General features: G+C 42.4%; 2 protein-coding genes across 2 annotated transcripts; both read right to left on the reverse strand.

The window, feature by feature from the left end:
- Positions 1–455: 455 nt before the first annotated feature.
- Positions 456–6,893, reverse strand: gna14a (guanine nucleotide binding protein (G protein), alpha 14a). The gene is made up of 7 exons (XM_030105186.1): positions 6,621–6,893; positions 2,241–2,425; positions 1,928–2,082; positions 1,616–1,744; positions 1,399–1,528; positions 1,148–1,301; positions 456–1,054 (listed from the first exon to the last, which is right to left on the reverse strand). The coding sequence occupies exons 1-7, from the start codon at positions 6,739–6,741 to the stop codon at positions 864–866; spliced, it is 1,065 nt and encodes a 354-aa protein (XP_029961046.1). The 5' UTR covers positions 6,742–6,893; the 3' UTR covers positions 456–863.
- Positions 6,894–8,090: 1,197 nt separating this feature from the next.
- LOC115398432 (guanine nucleotide-binding protein G(q) subunit alpha) lies at positions 8,091–24,018 on the reverse strand. Its single transcript, XM_030105185.1, has 7 exons — positions 22,882–24,018; positions 17,196–17,380; positions 14,432–14,586; positions 14,169–14,297; positions 12,978–13,107; positions 12,097–12,250; positions 8,091–11,885 (listed from the first exon to the last, which is right to left on the reverse strand). The coding sequence occupies exons 1-7, from the start codon at positions 23,015–23,017 to the stop codon at positions 11,695–11,697; spliced, it is 1,080 nt and encodes a 359-aa protein (XP_029961045.1). The 5' UTR covers positions 23,018–24,018; the 3' UTR covers positions 8,091–11,694.
- Between the last annotated feature and the right edge of the window lie 506 nt (positions 24,019–24,524).

Genomic DNA, 24,524 nt, shown 5'->3' on the forward strand with positions numbered 1-24,524 from the left:
TGTTCGATGTGCGATTTGGGGATGCATGCTATTTTTGTACTTTACTGACGCGTAACAATCTATCTGCATATATGTTCTCAAGTAATATCCCGTCTGTGTGTATATAGACATCCTCTGGTCTGTCTGTGTTGCGGCGTTGCAGATTGTAATTTTTATGTTTTTATACCAACGTATGCGGTGCCAACATGTTGAATTTTGCAGAGCGAAGTATATTTAAAAGAGAGGAATGCTAATTATTATCAGCTAGCTGCTGTTGACTCAGATGTATATTTTAAAGTTTAATTTGGGGCGGCATTATACCTTAATATAACTTGAATTTTCCGTTGCCATTGAGAGTCGGGGTTAGATGAGCGCTGCAGTGGGGTTTTTTTTTCTGTTTCCAAAAAATAAATAAAATGTGTTTCAAATTTGAAGACTGCCTCCCTTTATTTTATTTTATTTTATTTTTTTCAGTTCAGAAAACCTCAAATGCCCAAGTTAAATTCTTCAATAAATAAATGTTTATTAGAAGTGACAAAATATATTTTCTAGCTGTGAATGAAGTTTAAGGCACAACTATTTACATCTGAGGCAAGATCGACTGTGTAACTCTGCATTGAAACAATCATTTCTAGATGGTACAAAACCACAAAACAGGAATCTCAACTGAATAAGAGTGTATAAATAAAGGCACTACATTTAATTTAATTTAAGTATTTCACACTATGCACACAATCAGTCTCTATACAAAGTTGCTATATGTTCATTATTCTCTTTGGCTGAACAGGCGTTTGGAAACTTGCTTCCAAAATATATTCTCCAGACTCTTTAGTGTTTCTATGTAACTATAACAGCGCGTCCGCCGCTTCCCTCCCGTCGTCCCCTCACACCAGGTTGAACTCCTTCAGGTTGTGTCTGAGGATGGTGTCTTTGACGGCCACGAACACGAAGCGGATGTTCTCGGTGTCGGTGGCGCAGGTGAAGTGGGAGTACAGCGTCTTCTCCTTGTCCGGGTTTTGTTCTTGGTACATTTTGAGGATGAAATCCTGGGCCGCTTCCGCGTCCTGCTGAGGGCCTGCGGCGAAGTATCCAGATCCAACAAGCAAATATTCAGCAACATCAGCTTTGCATTGACAATGTACGTGATGAACTATGTGAATGAAGTTACCAGTGAAAGCGGGGAAGTAGGTTGCCACGTGAGAGTACATGATCTTCTCCTTCAGGATGTCGGTCTTATTGAGGAAGAGAATGACGGAGGCGCGCTGGAACCACGGCGTGGTGATGATGGTCTTGAACAGAGCCATGCTCTCCTCCATACGATTCTGAGGTCAGCGAGCAGGAAGGGGTTAACCACGGACACACACACACACACGCGCTCTTCCTCTGGGAGCGCTGAGGTTTTTGGCGCTGGGCTCTCACCTCGTTGTCGCACTCTGCCAGCACCTGGTCGTACTCGCTCAGCGCCACCAGGAAGATGATGGAGGTCACGTTCTCGAAGCAGTGGATCCACTTCCTCCGCTCTGACCTTTGACCCCCGACATCCACCATCCTGACAGAACAGGGACAAAAAAACAAAAACCAAGCCTGTGAGAGTTGGTACTCCTGACCAGTTGATTGATAACTGCATGCAGCTCACTTGAAGATGACGTTGTCCATGTCGAAGGGGTATTCGATGATCCCTGTGGTGGGCACCCGGACCCTGAGGATGTCCTGGAGGTCGGGTAAATAGGAGGGCTGTGCGATCCGATCCAGGTCTGTGAGATAGCTGAACAATGTGCACGGCAAAATGAGGAAAACTGAACTAAATAACAATTTTTTAAAAACATTTTACAAAGATTTTAACCAGGTTTATGCAGTTTATGTTCTAATGTCAGTGTCTGATGTGATCGGTCTTTCAACATTTGACCATTTGCACGAAGGCGACCTGGGATTTTACAGGAATTCTCACTATTTGGTGGAGTCGGACAACTGGTACTCCCGGCGCCGCTCGTAGCACTCCTGTATTCCTGCGTCTTTCCACAGACTGCTGATCCCACCAACCAGGCTTTGGTCTAACTCCTCCACCTTATCCACCTCCACCTGCAGGACTGCATCTGCATGGCTCTGCAGACACAGACACACAGACACACACACACACACACACACACACACAAATGCAGTTTTGCAGGTTTGAACATGCTTCATTTGGAGCTCAGTTTGGTTGTTGGTGTGAGTGTGTGTGTGAGATTATTTTGCATGAACATGTCTAGGGGGGCCTCTACCTGGTTCTGGGGGTCACTGAACGCCACGTTGAGTGGCTCCATGGCTCGGATCATGGCCTGCATGGAGGTGTAGATGTTCTGGAAGACCAGCTTGGCGTAGCTCCTCTTGTCTTCGTCGGAGTATCCTCCTCCATGGATGATCCTCATCTGCTTGATGAAGGTGCTTTTCCCACTTTCTCCAGTGCCTGTCAGACACAGATCATAATTCATACTCATCAATACCTTTATTGGAAGTGAAAAAGGCTCACAGGCAGATAACAGGGAGGAAAACTGTTCAGCTTTTCTGATCTTTCTTCTGTAATGATTTGATTTTAGTGATTTGAGAAAAGAACCTGGACATGTTGAGTCCAAACAAAAACTCAGCGTTGTCACATTATGAGATATTAGTATGAACTTTAATTTACATGCACAGAAAATCTCGCTTTGACAGCCAGTAGTTCAGCTAATGGAGCTGTGACTGAGCTACCAGGCCACTGCAGCCTTTATCAAAGGGCCTGTGTGTCTGCCGCTGCTGCTAAGTAAATATCACTGAAGTAAACAAGCAGTTGCGGGTACAACTGTTGATGACTAAGTTGTTCATGCAGGATCACAAAGGCAAACTTGACAATTTGAATACAGAACATTTGACTTCCAAAAATACACCTGTCAATATCTGAGTGCAGGAAGGGAAGGACCGACTCAGCCTTTACTCTGCACTTTGTATGTAACAACATTATTTCTTCTCTCTAACATCCTTTGTGTTTTTTTTTGTTGTGTATTTTTTTTAAACATACAATTAGGCACAAGCATACCTCCAATAAACCTCCTATATTGACCACTAGCTTAACATATCATGATTTCAGCTGTGCAAACACACATCTTCACACACTGCTGAGAAGGGGAACACACACTTCATTACTCTTACAGCACAGGCGCCTAATATTCTCAGTCGGAGGACATGATGCTCACCCCATTTGTTTAACAAATGATCCCCCCCACCCCAAATATTGTAGGTGGTGCTTTGTGTGTGTGTGTGTGTGTGTGTGTGTGTGTGTGTGTGTGTGTGTGAGACAACACACTTGCTTCTACATCTCTGTCTCTCAGCTCTCCTGTGTGATCAGTCTGAGCAGCGCCTGAAGTTGCTCTGTCTTCCTGAATGTTTTGCATGGCATAATGACGACTTCAGACTTTACAAACAAGGCTTAGACAAATGGTCTGAATTTGAATGGAACTTGTTTACAATTCAAGTTTCTCGGAGGAGTCGTCCTGCGTCTCTGCAGTGTCGCTGTCTGCTTTATGATCACAGTGCTGGAAACACTCATTCCATAATATCTAACTCTTTCGATGACACATCCAATGCAAGCTTTTGGTTCATTCTAGAAGGAACGCTGCATCCAAGACAGGTCACAATCGCAAAAAAAAAAAAAAAAAAAACGCATTTTCACACCTTAAGATAAATAAACAAGCAGGATTGAATTTAGATTTGCAGAGATAAATTTGGACCAAAACTTTGCTTATTTCTGTCGTATGTTGGTATTCAGACAGAGATTCCTCATGGACTCTCATATAGTTATCTATGGTTAAGCCATTTCATAAACACCAACACGTTATTGTTTGCCTCATTACATTGTAAAAAGCTACCACTTTCCAAACTAGATTATTGGAAAAATCTGACAGTTTACTGCGACAGCATCCTTTTGGTAATTTCATGAATGTGCGCACTGCAGTTCATAGATATACTCCTGGATGGAAGGATGGATGGATGTGCTTATGGTTACTTACTGCTAAATGTAATAAATCCCTGCTATTAACAATAAATTAAACCGAATGTGACTAAAAAGAATATTTTACTTTCACTCACTTTTACAAGGCAATGGGCCATTTTCACAGCTTCACTACTTCCTGAAATTAACTGTGCACATTCATTTCCTGTCTTGCATTATTGGCCAAAATGATTAATCCAGGTGTGTTTTGTTGCAGCAGTCTAAACCAGACACACCTGGATTAATCAGTTTGGCCAATAATGCAAGACAGGAAATGAATATGCACAGTTATTTTCAGGAAGTAGTGAAGCTGTGAAAATACTCCATTTACCAACGGCTGTATGTGGCTGTAAATGTTTCCTCCTCTGATTAGGTGCGACATGATTTACACGGATGCGCTATAGTTCCCCGGTTTTGAAGAGCACTCATGCAGCAGGAAACTCAGAAGGTTGATAGTTGAAAAAAAAAAAAAAAGCTCAGAGTTCAGAAAGTTCACATCACATCAAGAATCAGGAAACAAGTCTGCAGCCACACAGACCACGACACAGTCATCATCACACATAGAAGTCAACACAGTGAGGGTCCCCAGTGAGTGAGGGTGTGTCTGTCTGTGTCTGGGTGTGTTTCCCAGGTTTGCTGCTGCTGTAGGAACCAATCATCGCTTCATCGCCTGCACCTGGGGAGCCCGACGAGAGAGCAGCTCGTCAGCCAATGAGGCAACACTCCTGAGGAGTTAAAAGCGGCTGGCAGGACACAGACTGGCTGGAGCTGACCATGCTGTCGTGCCTCCTGGAGACAGTTGTTACTCAGTTCTGTGTTTTTGGTTTCAGGAGTCTTTTGTTGTATATTCTTTATCATTAGTTACCTGTTGGCTTTGTTTTTTTGGTTTTACGACTCTAGTTGAGTCTCTTTTGTTACCGTTTGTTCTTACTTTTGGTTAATAAATAACTTTAATTTCCACATAATATCTGTGGCTCTTCATGTTACTTCCTTTGCCCTTCTCCAAACGAGCTGGACGTAACAATCTCTCTGGTTCGCTGTGACCATTCTAAAGAAATCCACTGAGATCTAAGTCACTCTCACCTGGTGAATAAATGAAACAAATACAGCACTTTCCAAATGAGAGCAGTTTCAGATGATCCAGTATCTCTTTGTAATCACTCGTCATTATAAACATTTTTTTTTCCATTTAGTCTTTTAAAATATGTTTTCAATTTGTTCGACTTTTGTGTGCTGACACCCTTTCATGTTAATTTGAGTGACTTGTGGAAAAATCTTCTGTTTATTTTGTTTTTTGATTTGTCAGTTTTAAATCTTCTGAATATAAAAGCACAGTTTTGGTGTATTACAACTTCATGTTGGGATCCAACTCATTGAGATGATGGTTTATCTGTTGTAGTGGAAAAGCAAAATGCTTTATTTGAAGCGAAAGGCCTGTGAAGAGAACATTGGGTGCAAACCTGAAGCTCAAGTCCTGTTCTTTTTCCAGTTTGCATGAGTTTTACATGTAGTTCACCGCAGCAGCTAGTTTTGGCTTTCAAACACACCACTGACTGACCAACATCTTCCCACAAAGCTGCGGTATAATACTGTTTGCTGCATGTAGCAACACACACTCTTATTAACAGCAAGGTCTTATCAATACTCCAAGTTAACAGATTCAGCCTCATATGAGCAAAATTAGGCCAAAACGCTTTAGAAATGCCTCAGTTCTCAGGAGGCAGAAAGCTGTGCTTTACTGAGAGGTCATGAAACCCAATATAATAATGAATTTTGCAAACATTAGGATCAGGATAGTGCTGCTGGTGAGCAGATCTATTATCTGTTTATCTGTTTATCTATTACATCTCATTAATTTTTCTCTGCAGCTGTTTATCTTCTGTACCGCTTTATCCAACCGGGGCTGGTGTGGCACTTAGCTGATCCCAGCCCATAATCAGCAAACACAAAGTTTCATATTAAGGGTATTTTCAGAACAATTAAGAACCATGTAATAGCCCAAAATGTGAATTAATGTTTGAAACCGTTGATCTGCATTTTCATCAGCAATAACTTCATTTTTCCACTCACAATAACTGCTTTATATCCATATTTATATGACCCCCCCACAAAAAGTCAATAGTATAATTTGATTTTCTGTGTTGTACGTCTGTGAAGTGTACTTAAAGAGATAAATGTGAATTGACCTTCCACTTTTACCAATATAGTAAAATATCAAATGGTTAAAAAGTAACTAATACTGTGGGTATTTTCTTCTGCCTACCTGAGTACTTTTACTTGTAAGGGAGAACAATTTAAGCAAATTAGCAGCCAAACATACATTTAGTACTCTTTCCTCCTCTTTGATCCACTAACTCCATCAAGCATTCACCTAAAGAAGCCAAATTAATACATTAAAAGTATCAATGTCCATATATAAAAAAGTTTAAACCAGGAGTTTCATAATCTGTCACTTTTTGACCTACCTCTATGAATTACTATAAAGTGTTCAGTACAATTTCACACCTTCTCTCTCTTCAGTAAAATAATGAAACTGATGGTTAAAGCAGCAGCGTTCCACCAGAGATGCTCTGAGGAGGCTGAGTCAGGCTTCCAGCCATCAGGCCTGCAGGGACCTCCTGCCAGAGCTGGGTCTCACCGAGCAGCAGCAGCTTCAGCTCTCTGCGGGAGTCCTTCTTGTCTTTCCGCAGCTGCCTCTCGATCTCCTCGTTGATCCTCTGGTTCTCTCTCTCCTCCGCGGAGATGCAGCATCCAGCCATCCTCCAGGGAGCCGCTTCCTCTTCACTACTCTGAAACTTTGGAGTCAGCCGCTTCTTTTCTCTCTTTCCTCTCCGTTTCCTCTTCGGACTCAGAGGACAGCAGCTCCGAGCATCTTTGAAACGGATCCTCTGACTCTAATCCGATTCAGTGGGGAAACTGTTGAGGAGTGTTTTGGACGCAGGGCGTCTGTCTTTATCCTGGAGAAACAGGGCGTGGTCCTGTCCTCACATGAAGCAGGGGAATGGGAAGTCCTCTTCCACAACCGGCAAAGCCAAGCAGGAGCAGGCGGAGGATGAGGGTGAGGATGCCTCCATACATCCATCTTCTACATCTTCTAGAACATGCGAACTGTCAACTCTTGTTGCACTTTGACACCAAAGTGTTGCTGTTTCTTTTTTTAGAAAGTCTACATCTCCGCAATATTAGTGAAGAAAGTTCACGAGCAACAAAGCTGGAGACAAATCTGTAATCTCAAATCATTCTTTTTTTTTTTCTTTTGGTCTTCAGTAGTAATGAACATTTTAGCAGGGTATCACATAATTTATTTATCAACTAAAGTCCTTTGTTTAAAGATACATTTTACCTGAATGTTCTTTTCTTCATCCATTTATTTAAATGATACTTTCCCACAACGGACACTAGGGGGCAGAAGAGCCTCTCATCCCAAGCTGAGTATCAGATAACTAAGAGAAGGTGTCCAGAAATAAGACACACAGAACATGTGCAATGCACAATAATATAGATATATTTATTTTATGAGGACGAGGTTATTGCCATTTATGGAATTTTATTTATGTTTATATGTATTTTTTAAAGATATTTTAATTTTTTTAAGCACCCACTACATACCACCCTATTTTGCTGTTATTTGTCATTTTGCATATATTTGTCATTTTTTTTTCTATTTCGTTTAGTTTTAATAATAACAATAGTGTAATTACTTGTCTTGCATTTATCGTTTTCTGTGTAACAGGAACTATTGCTGTAGTCTGATCTTCACAAACTCAGTTTTTCCCACCCATCCTGTTGGATCGAATTGTTGCATTAGTCAAACATTTTCTTGGATGGATTGTTATTAAAATCACATACACACAAAAATGCAGATTTTTATATAGAAAGGCCTTTGGATAAGTATTTCAGGTTAATTCTGACTACTATCAACTATTATTATATAACTTCTTATGAAGGGTCAACTTCATCCTCTGCTGCAGTCAGAACCACTTAACTAAATCTTATTCCTCCTTTAACTTGCAGCTGTGAATTCATATCTTCAGTGGTAATCTTCAATCGAAGCTCATTTCACAGTAGAAATGACAGTTCTATCGCTAAAATAACAACCAGAGTCAAGTGGAGTTGAAAAGAAACATGTTGCTTCATTTAGAAACTTGTTGAAGAAGTGCCAGTTTATGGATACAGGAAACATTTTACACAATTATGATCATAGATCACCAGACCACTAATTCAAAAGGAGTCAATAAAATTCATATCTTCAGAACCTGGAGGCAAAAGAAACCCAAGAGTCGGCCAGCTGAAAGCCTGAAAGAGAAAGTGTTTCATCGGAGGCTGTTTTTCTTCACAGTATACGGGACGTTAACAGTGAACTGCTCTCCAGCATACTGGGCGAAGGTTGAAATCAGCAGTTGTTGTCATCAGGTCAACATGGACTCTTTGCTCTCTTGAATGTAAAATATAAACTGAACACGACTCTGTGCTCTTCCCTTTAGTTATGTATAGAGAACAGGCCGGCCTGAAGCAGCCCTCTGTGGCTCATTCTTGTGTTTAAACTATTACAATTCGAAACCCCTTCCAGTTAAATTTAGCTCTGTAAAAATCTACACCACAGCATAAATGTTAGCACTCGAGGTTTTCATGAGAAGACGGTGCTTTCAAAGTCAGATTCGCTCTGAGGGAGTTCCCCTTTAAGTAACAGAGACTGAAAAACAGCCACTGCAGGGACACAAGTTACTGATTACTGCAAGGCTACAACAACACTGTTCAGTTCAAACTGTATGGTCCAGCTTCGAAAACACCTCCCCTGGCAACAAGCACAGATTTCAACACTGGGTGTGAGGCGAACAGGCCCGTCCGACATGGCCCCGCTGCGTGGGAGCGGACATTGTCAGGTCTTCACTGTGAGCCGGGACTGAAAGTGAACTCGTGGTGACTTCCACCGTCAGCCATCCTGGTATGTGATTTCACCAGCCGGCTGAAATATCTGAGTGCAACAGAACCTCTAAGTGAGGGCTGGCTGACGCCAGGCCGCAGCCAAATATGACCAAAAACACAAAGAAACACCCAGCATGTGGCTACTGATGGTTTTCTGAGTTCAAAAAAGCCATGAGTCAGGCAGCTCAGTGCACTGTAATGCACTTCTGGTATGGACTTTAAGACATGAATTGGAAGTGTCAACATGATGAATTCAATAGAAAGTGTGTTTGATTACAAGTCACTCATGATGTGCTTAACATATCTTGTAACTGTGGTGATTTTTAGCTACATCGGCTATGCTTTCAAAGCTGTTCCCGGGGCTCCTGGTAGCACAAAATAACAAAGAAACACCACCAAGCCAAGACCGAGCATTCCTCCAGCTGCACGACGGGACGAGCTTCACTTCTCATAAAAACACAGGTGCCTCGCGTCGGACTCCAGAGGCACGGCTTATTCAATAAGGCAATATGTACACGGGAATGGTGTTTTCTTTTGAGCTTCATGAGTCAAGTTGAAAATAACACTGTACATTCTGATGAGACGGGTGTAATCACAATGCAAATTAAATAAAAAAAACTTTTTTTAAAAAAAACCATCAGTAAATGTACCTTTCAAATTAGATCTAATGGTTGATTTTCCCCCTCCTTTTTGCACGTTTGTGTACATTGCACTGACAAAATAGATGTTCGCTCAGTATTGTTTTTAAATCTGTGGACAGACTGTTGCATCCTCAACTGTGAGCACTATCACAAAAACAAATCTCCTTGAAAAAAAAAAAAAAATCTGTGTTGCAACAAACCGGAAACTCACCTGTCTGGCACTACTTCTTTAATAAAACTTTCCCTATGTGAGCAGGTGATGGAGGACTGGAGAGTGTTTGAAATGATCGAAAAGCTGTGTGAAGAAATGAAATATCAGTGAGCGATGAGATTACATGTTCCTGAAGCCTATTACGATTAGCCCTGTAGGTTAGATTCAGTCCAAAGTTCTCACTTAAAAGTCAATTTAACAAAAAAAACTTCTGGTGTGAGTACTGATAATTCAACGAATCCGCTGCTGGATGATTATATTCCTCTGGATGCAGTTTTTAAAGCTAAAAATAAAATAAAACAAAACTGGCAGAACACAAAAAAAAAATTACATTCTCTTCTTAAAAAAAAGGGAAACAAAACCCAACATGTAGATAACATTTTTTTCTTCCAAAACTGAATTAGCCATTAGACATACAATACAATTACATAGATACATATTTTCAATACCGCACACTCAATCTGCCAAAAAAGTAATGATTACAAAGCCAACAAATATGCTGCCATATATATATAGAGAGAGATGTATGTACAATGATTATAGCATTCATAATTGCACTATGCCTCAATAAATGTAAATTACAGGCTTATGTTCGGGGGAACTGGTACAAAAGAATACCTAAGTGACCGGGGAATGAGGGAAACCAATCAGAGGTGCTGATCAGAAACAAGAAAAAAAGGGCGAACTTTGGTACAAACTCAACATCAACGCTCCTGCCCTTTGACATGGGAACGAGCCAAGTTTATTCTCCACTACAACAGTCAAGACAGCCGGGCTGTGATTGGAAAGTTACAAAGATGACAGCTGAAGTGTGACCGGATGGTCGGCGGGCGGAGGCGGAGGTGGAGGCTGAGGCGGAGGGGTGAGGGGTCTCGCAGCCATGCGCAGGGTTGGACATGCCTCCTGTTTAACAGGCTGACAGACAGTCAGTCCAGGCTGAGGAGGCCTGGTGTGAAGGGAGGGCGGATCACACATCCGACTCTGTTGAATCAATGCATCGGTGACATGAAATCAGTCCGTCTGCCCCCTCTGTGTTCGTCATCCCCACTCCCTCGCCTCCTCAACACTGTTTCTTCTCGTTGAAGTAGTGAAAGTGGAGTGCTGCTTGACTTGTTTTGGCATCGGCAATAAATATACATATTACCATAATAAAAAGCATTAATGTGGCACAGTTGAACATAATCATTTAATAATATTTTCTCATAAATTATCACCTCCCGGGCTCGTTTCAGTCCGATGTAAAAAGACTGGTTCACCTGGACCGGATGGAGCAGAGAGCGGACGCTAACGCCAGTTCCTGGTGGCAAAATGTTACGCATATGACTCGAGCCCTTTCCACAACATCTGAGAGACACTCTCCTCTCTTAGAATGGTACCAGAATAATAATAACCAGATCAGTCTGAAATAATTGTAAAAAAAAAAAAAAGAAAAAAAGTCACAGTTAATACTTTCTAACTGATGGAAAAGACCAACCAGTCACTTTCACCAAGCAAGAAGCCGCCAATTAAAAATATGCCATCTGGTGTCCTGATGGGTAAACACGTTAACGCCCACCATGAAGATCCAGAGTGAAACGACAGGTAAAGACGGAGGTTTTATTTTTTCTTAAAAAAAGAATGAAATAAACTTTTTTTTTCTGCGGGTTTATAAAAAGGCAGGAGGGACGGAGCACGCTGCGTTTGTCCCAGCACCTTCTCTAACCCTGGCATATCTCCTGCCCTCTTTACTTTTCACCTTAAATAGCAAGAAAACATTTACTTTGTTTACCTCTTGGGACCAAGGGATCAACAAATGGCAAATAAATTAGTACGATGCAATCATTAGACCTTTTTTTTCTCTATATTTTTTCACGCCATGTGTGTGTGTGTGTGTGTGTGTGTGTGTGTGTGTGTGTGTGTGTGGGTGCGTGTTGCGGTCGAAGCCCCCCTCTGCTCTACACCAGGTTGTACTCCTTCAGGTTGAGCTGCAGGATGGTGTCTTTAACGGCTGCGAAGACGAAGCGGATGTTCTCCGTGTCGGTGGCGCAGGTGAAGTGAGAGTAGATGATCTTGTCGCTGTCTGGATTCAGGTCCACAAACATCTTGAGGATGAACTCTCGTCCTGCTTGGGCGTCTCTCTGAGGGCCTGAGGATGACATGAAAAAAAAAAAAAAACCCTTGTTCGTTTTCGACATTTTCAATACAGATGACTTTCTTATTATACTGTTATTTTTTTCTGCAACAATTATGTGGCTGAAAACTGATCGCCATCTTTTCAACAAAGCTTCTTGTCACGCGAGAAATAACCGCGCTTGGCAGAAATGAACAGGAATGTCGGACTTGCTGCTGATAATCACCATCATACTCTGGGAAGTAGTCAACCAGGTGGGAGTACATGATCTTCTCCTCCAGCAGGTCCTTCTTGTTGAGGAACAGAATGACCGACGAGTTTTGGAACCAGGGGTACGTGATTATTGTCCTAAAGAGTGCTTTACTTTCCTCCATCCGGTTCTAGAGGAAAAGGGAGAGAGAGAAAGACAGAGAGAGAGAGAGAGAGAGAAAGGGAGTTAATCTCTTAATTAAGCCACGGTCCTTCACACTCATTAGGCAGAGATTTTAATAAACGTTGTACTGCACCAGAGGGAGAGGAGTAAAGATGAGAGGCAGGCGGCCATGTTGTTAATTTCGCCATGACACTTGATTTCAAAGTGTAATTGGACAAAGCGACCAGTCTGAAGGCAAGATTTAGATGCCACAGCGTTGTTTAAGGCAGAAAGTTTTCCCTGTGTGATCAAAACCGTGTCTCAAGAACACAGAAGACATGCAGCTGCTCTGGATTATTTCCTCTCTCTCTCTCGAATGCGCAGGCTCGCAGTGAAAGCAAATGAGCAGGAGAACAGATGATAGACATACGAAGGCGCACCTGCTCATTAATGGACTTGAACAAACTAACACACGAGCTGAGGGAGAGGTGGCCTGAGGCAGTATTCAAAACGGCTGGCTGATCATTTACAAATGTTTTCCAAAGGGAAAAGGGGGCGGAGCACAGCCCAGCAGGGCCGAGAGTTATTTCAAATAAGGAGAAGTTGTCATATTTAAATGATCAGCCCCATCATGTGATATAATCAGACATTTAATAAAGGGGGAATCATTCTGAGCCTCCCACAAACCGCAGTTACCTGTCTGATAGGCTGATACAGTTAAAAGTTCAAGCTTTGAGGAAAACAGGATCATTCACCTCGTTATCTGACTCCACCAAAACTTGGTCGTACTCGCTGAGCGCGACCAGGAACATGATGGACGTGACGTTCTCGAAGCAGTGGATCCACTTCCTCCTCTCTGACCTCTGACCTCCGACGTCCACCATCCTGCCGGAGCACCAACACACAAAGAAAACCGTCACTACAAAGGCTGTTTGGATCTGCTTATCTGATGCAGCTTAGTAAAACAAATTCTGAATCTAACTCAAACACTGTTGTGTTGACATAAAGGACCCGGTAGTGAATGATTCAGTTCACTTTGCAGCCATAAAATAAGAAAGATATTCATGTAATCAGGAAGCATTGCCTGAAACCAAGAACTGTTAATATCAAATAAATAACAGTAACCTAATCTGTTGCTTTAATGAAATATTTCATGGTTTTGTCTTGTAAGGCTCTGTTTTTTTACCTGCCGAGGAAGATGGTTTTTGTTTCCTGTGCGAATGCAAATACCAGCAAAATGCAATTATCTCACACAGAGCCCCATTATACTGCAGCAGCAATCATCTACTGCAAGAACAAACAAACCAAACACTGTGCAGAAGGCCTGTCCTGCTTCAGTTCTGGACTTTCTCAGCCTCTGTAGGTTGGATGCTGAAGAAAAATATTCAGTAAACAACTTCACCACTAGATGACACTAACTTCTGCACACAGGTCTTCAAAAAAAAAAAGTAATGTTACAAGAAAATTATAATTACGGTGAATATATTAAAATCAGGGGTTTGCATGTTTTTCAAAACTAAATTGGACCTGTTTCTGTTGGAGATCTTATAAAATGTAGTACGCTATAAAAACCTTACTGAATGTCTCCATCAATCAGGACTTTGGCTAAAACACATCAATGTTCTGTCTGTATGTCGAATCTTTAAATCAGAAATGTAAAGGTTTTTTCTTTTTAATTCACATGATTCAAAACATCCTACAGAAGTGCCCCATTTTCTGATATGCTGCATAATCATGTGTTCATCTATTTTGTGGTTGTCATTGAAACACCTCACAGTTCAGTGGAAACAGGAAGAGCACAGGAAGTGATTAAATATGGTCCATTAAAATGTCACAAGCACTTCTATAATCACAAAAACAGCAATAAAATAACATTTCACTGAACGATGCTGCTTTTTCTGAGGACCAGCAGGCAGGTTTACGTTTGGATTCCAGACAAAACCCACCTGAATATGACGCTCTGCAGGTCAAACGGGTATTCAATAATGCCCGTGGTTGGGACTCGAACCCTCAGCACATCTTGCTGGGTGGGAAGATACGACGACTCTGCGATCCTGTCCAACGCATTCAGGTAACTAAAGAGGATGAGAATGAGGGTTTTTCATGATGGATGGGAGTATCAAGTATTCTATATTCCATATATTTCTTATAGATCTGAATCTGAACATCCGACAACTGAATCCTTTAAATTGTTTTTCTTTCCACTTACTATTTAGTAGAATCGGAGAGCTGGTATTCCCTCCTCCGATCGTAACACTCCTGGATACCCGGGTCGTTCCATAAGCTTTTGATTGCATCTACATAAGGGTTCTGGAACATGGTGACCTTTTCTACGTCCACCTCTTTCACGATGTTGGCGTTACCCTGTTGAAAAGCAAGGCGGGGAGAAGTTGATAAGAATGGCGACGGCACGAATCCGTGTTCAACAGCACAAAGTTAACTTATCAAAACTTCTGTAATATGGAAAAAGAATCATTGCGCAGGGTGCGCAGTCCTCATTATCACTGGTTTATTTTCTCACTCACTCACATATTCTATATCCAGAAATTTCTTTGCATCCCCAGGCTAAGCACGGACCTAATATTTGAAGCTCAGGTCCCACTGGGCCTATTAAGGGGAAACTTTTGCCGCCCCAGATTCCCTTTAGAACTCTCCTGTGTCCCACGACAAGAGATCAACATGTTCTGAAACTGTTTCACGCACAGCATCACACTTTTGGGCCTATATGACATTGTTCTGTGACTACTCAAACTTTCCTGCTCCATTTGTAGTTAGGATTCAGGTGTTTTGATATATTTTGAACTTCTCTTGCAGTAAATCTCAACATCGGTCCAGGTTATACCCTGGTTTGCGCTCTGCATTTGCTGGTATTGGCAACATATCTAAATAAAGTAGGTATTGAATAAGGATGGATACAATTCTACATGCAATCATGAGTTTAAAAACTCCCACATGTACAATAGCAGACACATTACAAGCAAACAGTATGTGATTCCTAATGGCTATTATAAGATGGATAGCTGTTATAATAACAATGCATCAGCATGAAGGTTCACTCACATCTATTATACATGACCGCCATCTATGGATCCCTCCTCAAACCCAAGTCCAGATCCCATTAACAAGATACTTACAGAGACATACAGGATGCTGTAATGTATCAGGACTTGCACAATGATTTCACCTGCCAATACAGGCATTAAAGAAGAATACCACAGAGAAAAATACATGCAATTAAATCTGAAACAAGAGAAGGTGTTTAGAAAGCCGTTTGCTTGAAGCTATATGATGGTTTAGTTCCGCTGGTAGTGACTTGCTTCAATAAAGACTTACAGTCTGTGACAGAGTACTACAAAAACCCAGGAATAGCGTGTAGACATGAAACAGGTTTCATTTTCACTTCCCTTCAATAGGCTTCTTTGTTAAGGACCAACCACTTCCCATTTTGGTTTGAATGTATGTAGGTACAACAACAACAGGCGTTCAGGGAGCTTGTTGAGTTCTGTTGCTGTACAACAAAGCTCTGAACTTATCAGACTGACAGTAGACCCAACTGAACTTCTACCATCTGAAATCTACCAGTGTAAAGGACAAAGGGTTGGTTGGTAAAAAATAAATACAGTAACATAAAACAGCTTTATGTGGAAACGAATCAAAATGAAAGAAGCTTTACTTTCAGTAAACCAGTGGGAAAACTGCAAAAGTGAAATAAGACATTAGGCTTCACTCAGCATGACCACGCACACACGGGACAGGAAGCAAAAGTGTGCATGCAAGCACTTATGGAAAATGACACTCAGGCCAAAACTGCAGGCGTCCGGGCTCCGGTTCCAGGTTGATAAAACACTGCACCGAGTACACCTGGTGGTGTTTTAGAAATGACTCCTGGGATTGTGTCTGCCACAGAAAGAGATGTAAAGATGCCTCACATTATAAATGCTCAAATATATGTCTGTATTCTGCACTTTAAAATCAACAATGAGAAGCAAGGTGGAGGTGTAAAGGCAGGACTGAAACCATGAACCCTGCGATCAATCACCTCACCCGTATCAACTCCACACAAGTCACCACTTAACCATGTCTGATCCAAATTCTGAGCGGCAAATGAACCCAAATGCAAATTATAGCACTAAATTAGATCTTCTATTCACATAATCTCAAAGTAAAAATGAATTCTATAAGTTCTGACTGTGAGTAGAACTCACAAGTACTGATGTTAAAGAAACCAGCATGGTTATGTGACACCCGCTAACTGAGCACTTAGCTGTACTTGAATGAGTATTTCAAACACATTTAACTTTATACATCCTTCTGTCCTTTAGTGCAAAGTATCGCAGACTAATGAGTCAGGGAGTCAGAGTCACGAAACTGAGGTCTGGCACAGACAAACAGAAGCCTGTGGTCAGCTGTCACCTGAAATGGTCTGATTTATGAAAAGTGTCGTCAAGGTGATGACTCCTACGCTCCACCTCATTTGTCACACACACACACACACACACACACACACACACACACACACACACACACACACACACACACACAGGGTTACACACACACGGCCAAACTTGGAGTGGGAGGTCACACTTCAAGCGTAACTCATACAAAATGAGAAAGGCGGAAAGGAACAAGGGGACGAGGCGTCCGGCGTGGAAAGTGAGATCAAATTAGCAGGAACAGTCTTGGGCTGGACTCTCCTGTCTGAGTGGAGGCAGCGAGGGCACAGAAACGTGCCAGCAAACACAAATACACGGAGGGTGTAACGGCAGTGGAGTGCCGTAAGGACACAGGAAATGTAAAAAAAAAAAAAAAGGGTCAGGAAATGATTATGGATGGCTGTTCCACATAAGATAGGCACCGCTCTAAAAATATGCAAGCATGCATGCTGCGGACACGCTGTCGACTCTTTCTCTAAAGCTGTGTCACTCTTGACAACCACTGGTATTTCGCTGTGGCGCGTTTCAAAACTGTTTTACCTTGTTGTGCTCATATTTGTAGGGGATCTTAAGCGTCTCCATGGCTCGGATCATGGCTTGCATGGCCGTGAAGATGTTCTGGTACACCAGTTTGGTGAAGCCTCTCTTGTCCTCGTCGGAGTATCCGGCTCCGTGGATGATCCTCATCTGCTTGATGAACGTGCTCTTCCCACTTTCCCCAGTGCCTGAGAAAAGACACAGGACAAGCGGACGGAGAGTTTATTTATTTAGTAGGTCTTCGTGGAGTTTCATTCAATCTTAAAATCCACTTTTAGTCATTCAAACCTTCCCAAAGCTTTATTTGAACAAATGTCACTCAAATAAAGCAGCGACAGGGAATCCACTGTAACTTCACACCCAAATACAACTTCTGCTCTCTTTCTGCAGCTTTATATGTTTCCAGTTCCACTTCAGTCTTGATATATTTGTGTTGGATGTATGTGCCACAAACCTCCTGCCATCATGAAACCACTGACTGCTGCTCCTCATTTAAAGGCACAAATGTGAATTTTCACAGTGCACATGATACCCAACAACTGCATATGAAAACACAAAACGAGATCTTAGAATACACGTAAAGGTCATTTCAGGTCAAATCAGCAGCAAATATTCATACCTATTTTGATGACCTAAATCATCCATCCATCCATTCATCCATCCATCCAATCATCTTTTAGAGATGAGTTATTTACAGAAGGCTCACAGAAAGATGAAGCTGATTCAAGTCACAGTAACTGAAACGCAGAGCTCAGGAAATCTTCAGGCTGAGAGAAAGTTCCATAGTGAGGTTACTGCGTACGATCAGCGATCCACCCAGTCATTCAGTCCGTCCACCTGTGCCTCGTCTTTCTCCCTGTTTCAGCAGGATTTGGGAGCCGAATGCAACTTTAATCTTAAGCAACAAAGATTCAGTAGAGACACATTTAAAAAATTTAAATGTTTTTTTTCCACAGGGAGAGAAATAAACTTTCTGAAATAAAACATCCTCTCTTAGAAGAAACATACACACATATGTAAAACAAATGTACACAATACAAACTCACTTAGTCATTCTCTCACACACATAATATTATGGGCTGGCTGCTTTCTTCTCAGCCTGTTTGCTTGATCTGGTGACAGACCAAGAACAACATCTCCCTCCTCGCAGTGGTGACAGGAACTATTTGGGTGTGAAGGACTGGGGGTGTATTTTCTCTTTGGTTCATTGAGAATCTTGGCAGACTTGTTGAACAGTCTTAACTTCACCTCCACCGTAACCCCTGAATAACTTTTGCAGGAAGGGAAGGGAGGGCATGTGTGTGTTTTGCATGTCAGCAGAGAGGACCTGTGTGCTACAGTCCGACGTGAGTGATTCACAGCAGAAACGACTCGATATTTCGCAGTGTTGTATAATTATAAAGACTTTTTCTGCCAAAGTAGCCCCTATTTTATTTACTTAACAAAACACTGAGCCGTTTCCACAACAGAGCCGTAGTTCAATCACAGAAACAAAAAACCATTGGAAGGGCTGGTATTCCTTGCTATTATCAATATTTTATTAGTCTAAAATTAGCAGAAATGATGATCTGAAATGATGTTCAGAGTTCTTCCTGGTTGTTCGAATGCAGAAAATGTGATGTTGCTTTCCTCTAAATGGGCAGCACTTTGTGTATGTTCAAGTAAAGACAGTGAAGATGTCAGGTGTGAGTGTGTGCATGTGTGTGTGCTGACCAACAGCAGCTGCTGAGTCACGTTTCAGATCAATGCAGCGACCCCAGATTAACCTGTGAGTGCAGGCCATGTGTATACATCAGCATCACATCCGAGGGGAGCGTGCCGAGCCCCAGGCCTCATCAACACTCACTCAAAGAGGAGGAAAACGAGAAAGGAGGAAGAGACCGCACACGATGGCTTCACATGCACAGTGAAAACATGCAAACGTCACACAGAAGGGCCCTAAACCGAGAACTAGAGCTGAAAGTGCAAACTAAAACACAACATGTAGCATTTCTTTTCGATATTGACAACCATACCTAAATAAGAACCACGTGCAGATCACTGGATGAGTGTACTGTTGAGCTGAGCATTCAGCTTGTCAGTCACATTCACAAGTGAAGAATAAATAAATCCACAGCACGGCCTCAGGGTGGGAGTTAGCACACATACGAGGGGCGGAAACTGCAACATGTTTGTCTCAGTTCAGATTCCTCTCCTAACAAACTGAATGTTTTGGACTTTGGGTCTCAGCCTTGATCGAGACCACATTTACACACGTTAGATATGAATTTGTTCTATAGTGGACAACTGCATACATATGCACTTTCTACATTATAAGGTCTTTTACCATCTGGGCTCAAATAAATAACAACAGTCCTATCAATTAATAAAGAACACAGACTTTAGTGTCTGATGCAATTAATGGACTGGAAGCAGACAACTGAACAAATGTTCACTGATAAATCAAACAGTGATCCATGTAGAAAGACAGCTGCAGATGATGTACATTAGTCTGAATAACCAGGAAACCTATAAAATGAACTTAATGTTTTATTAGGCATCCACATCTGGGTTTGCTCCTCCTGCAGGTGTCAAATCTATTCCGTGTTAACAGCAGGCGGCCTATAGCCAACAGCAACAAGTTTCAAGACAGAACATCAGGGGTACTAAAGTGGCTCCCATGTTCACCAGCATCAGCCCGAAGCTGCATATTCAGATTCAGATGCAGAGATGATGCTAAAGCACTTACTTTTCTACAATCTAAATGGGAAGAACTGAGCCGTACTTCATGAATTTCCTGTGTGTGGTGCCATGGAGTCTTTAATGTTGAGTAATAAGAGAAGAGTGACCCTGTCAGTTATTATTATCAAAACATGCGTCGTTAAAACTGAGACTTAGACATAAATACTCAACCAACCGACCTGGCTGTGTGTTCATGATCGTGTTTAGAGTATTCTGAACTTATGGTGCCACTCGAATCTGTCTTCAAACTCATCATCCCACTCCTCAATGATTGTGCGTGTGAATGCAAAAACTATAGTGCAAAACGGGGACAAGCATCGGAAACTAGGTCCTCTGGTCTCTGAAGGATTGGAGCTGGGCTGTGCCACTTTTGTAATTGAGCAGTTTTGAATTAATTTAGGAGATGTATACAAGTTTGATAATGATTTACAATTAACCCATTTAACTGTCAACAGGTGCTTCAGACCTCGATGTTAAATCAAAAAGTCGGGTACGGGACGGAAAGTTAACTCTGAATAACTAGTTGGTTTGGCTTAATTGTCTAAGCAGACACATATACTGTAAACCACCGCTTCACACTGTGGACCTCTATAACCGAGCAAAAAAAAAGAAAATGTGGATATGACACAGAGGCAACACCTAAATTCAGTCTACACCTAAAGTTTTAGTTCTGCAACAGAGCTTCCTTTCATAAGAATGTCGTAACTGTCAGTTTTGCATTGGCAAAGTTTCCATGACTCTTTATAAAATATTCTTCCACAAAAAATAACTGATTTCTGCACTGTGCCGAGATAAACTTAAGTAAAGGTAGCATGGAGCGAAGACAATTACTTGAAAACTTACAAACATGATCAATAGCATGTAGTAGCAGTGTAAAGATACACTGGTATTGTCAGTGTTGCGGTGGAATTTTGTTTTCAAGTTTCTAGATTTTCTAACAAAAGCATATTCTGCTCTTCCTGTTAAAATCCTGGACACTCATCCACACCGACCATCCTCCAACGCCACGGGTTTTGAGTCTCAGCTTTCATCCTCACACTCCTCTCTCATCGTTCATAAAATGCATGCCAGCAAATGAACACAACTAACTTTGTTAATAGTGATGGGTTTTTTTTTTTCAGTTTCCTGCATTGCTACAGCCACAGTTCACCACTACAGGAAATGTTTTAATCCACCTAATGGATTTTACTTTTGGCTTTATAGTACTCCACACTTTAAGACATTATCATAAGCATCACATCATTAGAGCCGAGCTTCTACACCGCTCTGAAATGTAGTTGCCTGCACTAATAGAAAAGACTGACAGCTACTACACAATTCTTAAGTGCTGAATATGGATTACATCCATGGAGTCTTTGGTTTGAGATGGCGAGCATTTTTGTTCGGCCTGAGAAAAGTGACTAGCGAACTGATAAAGATAAATACTGTCAAACAGCACTGTTTTCTCTCAGTTGTGCAGGTCACCATCTTTTTGTTCCTATTAGGAGTCCTTGGGTGCTTGTGTGTTTACATAATGAGCGAATTGTTGGGAATTAAAAGAGATTAACGGGAAACACCAAGTTTTTTTGTTCATATTAAGCGAGGGTGAAGGCAGTCAGCGCCTTCAAATCCTGTTGAAGGGGATTCATGTAGTCATTTTCTGCTACCAGTAAGGCTGACAAACCTCTTCAACAAAACTAGGCTGTCAGGGTCTGAATATTCAACTTCCTTGATACTATCGTCTTCACACATTTTACAAGGAACCAAGTGTGAATCAGGAAGAGAGGTTTCTGGCTCCAATCTCCAGGACTACAGCCATCACATCTAATGAGCTTTTGGTGGGGAATTTCATTATAAACCAGATGGTAAGTAGATAACTTGTTTTCTTCACATTTCTCCAGTATGGCTAATCAACAAGGGCCCTCTTTTCACAATCGAACACTACAAATGCACAGGTTTCTCAATGTGGGTGAACTGCAGTTTTACAAGTATGTCAAAAGACACTTGAGACAACTACAGACGGCCTGCTGTGATTATTTTACAGGTGCATTTTTGAACTAAGTAAGAAAACTGGAGTACCAAGAAAACATACACACACAGTGAGAACATGCAAAGTCCACACAGAAAACCTGAGCAGGAACAGAGGATCTTCTCATTTTGAATCAAGAGTGTTAACCTCTAAACTACTGTGTGACCACACCCAAAACATGAAAACTAAACAAGTTTTAAGCACCTTTGTCGTATTAATTATGATTATTATGGCATTCAGTCACCTTTTTTTTAAACAACAAAAAACAAAACACCCGATCAAGGCTTTTGAGATACTATATTTTTGATTCATGATGTGCTAAAATAAGAACTTTCAACATGCTACTTCGCTTTTGTATTGAGCCTAAGTGAGTTTGTGAATGAATGAATGAATGAATGAATGAATGAATGAATGAATGAATGAATAAATGAATGCTGCAGACATTGCTGGACCCATACCATCAGATGCATGTTTGTGCATACAGCAGAGCAGTACACTGTTCTTATATATTATCACAATCCGTATAATCATTACCAGGGTGAGGTGCTGAGCTACAACACCCAATAAAGGTTAGACTTTGGCCCATGCAGCCAAGGTTTGACACACAGAACCTGGATGGGCCCTGCAGGCCCGTGGCTGCACAGGGTGCAGGAAACAAAGCGGATATAAAAGGTTAAAAGAAGGGATAAAGTGTGGCTGGAGAGCATTTGTTTCCTCGATACTTAGTGAGTACAGTTATTCAAATCAGGTGGATTTCACAGTGCAAACCACAGCAGCTCCCCTCCTTCTCCACGCCCTCATCCTGACCTGTCAATCTGTGCACCAGACTCACCACACGCACTGCAAACTTCCCCAGGTGGGCTGCACTGACAGAGCCCCTCACTCCGCACAAAGCTATTTTACTGAGAGTAACTTGACTGGAGTTTCTCTCTCTCTCTCTCTCTCTCTCCAGCAGCTTACCGAGAAGCAACAGTTTCAGCTCCCGGCGCGCGTCCCTCTTGTCCCGGCGGAGCTGCCTCTCGATCTCGTCGTTGATCCGCCGCGCTTCTTTCGCCTCCTCGCTGAGGCAACACGCCATTATGGACTCCAGGGTCATTCTCTCTGCCGTCGCCCCCCGACCCCGCCCCCCACCCCCCCGACAAAAACACGCACTTTTTTCTGGGCTTTCCTCCTACTGATTCATCCAGATTTCAGATCCCGTCGGGGTGTCGGAGAAGAAAACAAACAAACAAACAGCGACCTCATCCAGGCCCGCTCGCGGTGGAATCGCGCGCGGACGCCCTTATAATAATGAGTCTGGAAGGGAGGGAGGGGGGCGAAATTAGAAAAATTTGAGAAATTATTGACAGCCTCCACCCCCCTCCCCGCGGTTCGCCTCGCTTGGCTTTCCGGGCCTCCCGACAGCTTAAAAACAGTGTCGAGGGCAGGTCTCCGCTGAGTGTGTGTGCGGTCTTTAATTGGTGTAATCTGCTTTCCCGTCTCAATATGATCAACAGATCCCTTTAAAACACATCCTCCGTACGGCTCTGGGTGATCTCGTTAAGCATTGTCATCCGTTCCCCCCCGGAGCAGCCCTCTCTCCCCCCTTTTCAAAGTCTTCGAGGTTGATATTTGTGGAAAAAAAAAAAAGGAAGGAGGAAAAAAAAATCCCCGGAGCTCAAGTCACCGTCCGCGGACGAAGGCGAACCAGGAAAAAAAAAAACACGCACGGATAAAGCTGTCCGTTTATTTTCCAGCGGCTCCACTCCCGGGCGTGGTAAGGCAGAAATATGGCGGACTTTCACTCCAATCCGCTAGGCTGAGATACAGTACAGTTATCTCTCCCTCTGTCTGCCTCAAAAAACCAAGAAAGCCGCGCGCGAGGCTGCGCTTCGGCCGGAGCTCTCCATGGCGCGGCGGGTTCGGCTCCCGGCTCGACGCGAAAAGGTGGACACGACCGCGGCTGGGCGGCGGGATGAGGAGAAAGGAAGAGACGCCGCGCTGTTGCCTTTCCCCCCCGGCCAATCTTCTCCTTTTCCTCAATTCTCTCGGTGTATTTTTATTACAGAGGCCATCCACTCCTCCGCTGGCAGGCTGACGTCGGCCTCCCATCGACCGGGGGGAGTGTCACGTCAAACAAACGCCACACACAAGTATTTATACCCCCAACCTGTGGAATAGAAAATGCGTATGAATGGACGAGCTGAACGCCCGGTCTCCGTGCACGGGGGTGTAAAAGAGGGCAATTCCACTCTGGCTTTGTGCTGACGTGATGGGAGAAAGTCATTACTGCAAATTATATGTCAGCAAATGGGAACCTGGTCTAATGCAAACACTGCTGGCTTTCCGCTGCGATTTTTTTTTTTTACGTGGGTGCCAGTGACTATGACCACAAAGTGGGACTGGAGTTTGCACAGCCTGATTGTGCAGTGGATTCAATGACCAGGGCCGCCCCTGGCCACATGGAGGCCCTAAACTACCATAATAGTAAAAAGATGGTACTTTCTAGAAAACGGGCTTTTGAAAAGGCTCAAAATTACTATATTATTGACTATTTAAAGTTGATTTAAAAAAAGCATGTGTGCTGATCATACTTTATTAATCTCCTTTTGGAAAATCCCTTT

The sequence above is a fragment of the Salarias fasciatus genome, chromosome 12 (assembly GCF_902148845.1).
Source record: "Salarias fasciatus chromosome 12, fSalaFa1.1, whole genome shotgun sequence".
Taxonomy (NCBI): Eukaryota; Metazoa; Chordata; class Actinopteri; order Blenniiformes; family Blenniidae; genus Salarias; species Salarias fasciatus.

What these genes read in the sequence shown, in the direction of transcription:
- gna14a (XM_030105186.1), bottom strand. Translation starts at nt 6,741, where the DNA reads ATGGCTGGATGCTGCATCTCCGCGGAGGAGAGAGAGAACCAGAGGATC. An exon ending in TCAGTGACCCCCAGAACCAG is followed by an intron (nt 2,083 to 2,240) that starts GTAGAGGCCCCC and finishes CTGTGTCTGCAG; the next exon opens with AGCCATGCAGATGCAGTCCT. An exon ending in TGGCAGAGTGCGACAACGAG is followed by an intron (nt 1,302 to 1,398) that starts GTGAGAGCCCAG and finishes CGCTGACCTCAG; the next exon opens with AATCGTATGGAGGAGAGCAT.
- LOC115398432 (XM_030105185.1), bottom strand. Translation starts at nt 23,017, where the DNA reads ATGACCCTGGAGTCCATAATGGCGTGTTGCCTCAGCGAGGAGGCGAAA. An exon ending in GCTGAAACTGTTGCTTCTCG is followed by an intron (nt 17,381 to 22,881) that starts GTAAGCTGCTGG and finishes GTCTTTTCTCAG; the next exon opens with GCACTGGGGAAAGTGGGAAG. An exon ending in TGGTGGAGTCAGATAACGAG is followed by an intron (nt 12,251 to 12,977) that starts GTGAATGATCCT and finishes CTTTTCCTCTAG; the next exon opens with AACCGGATGGAGGAAAGTAA.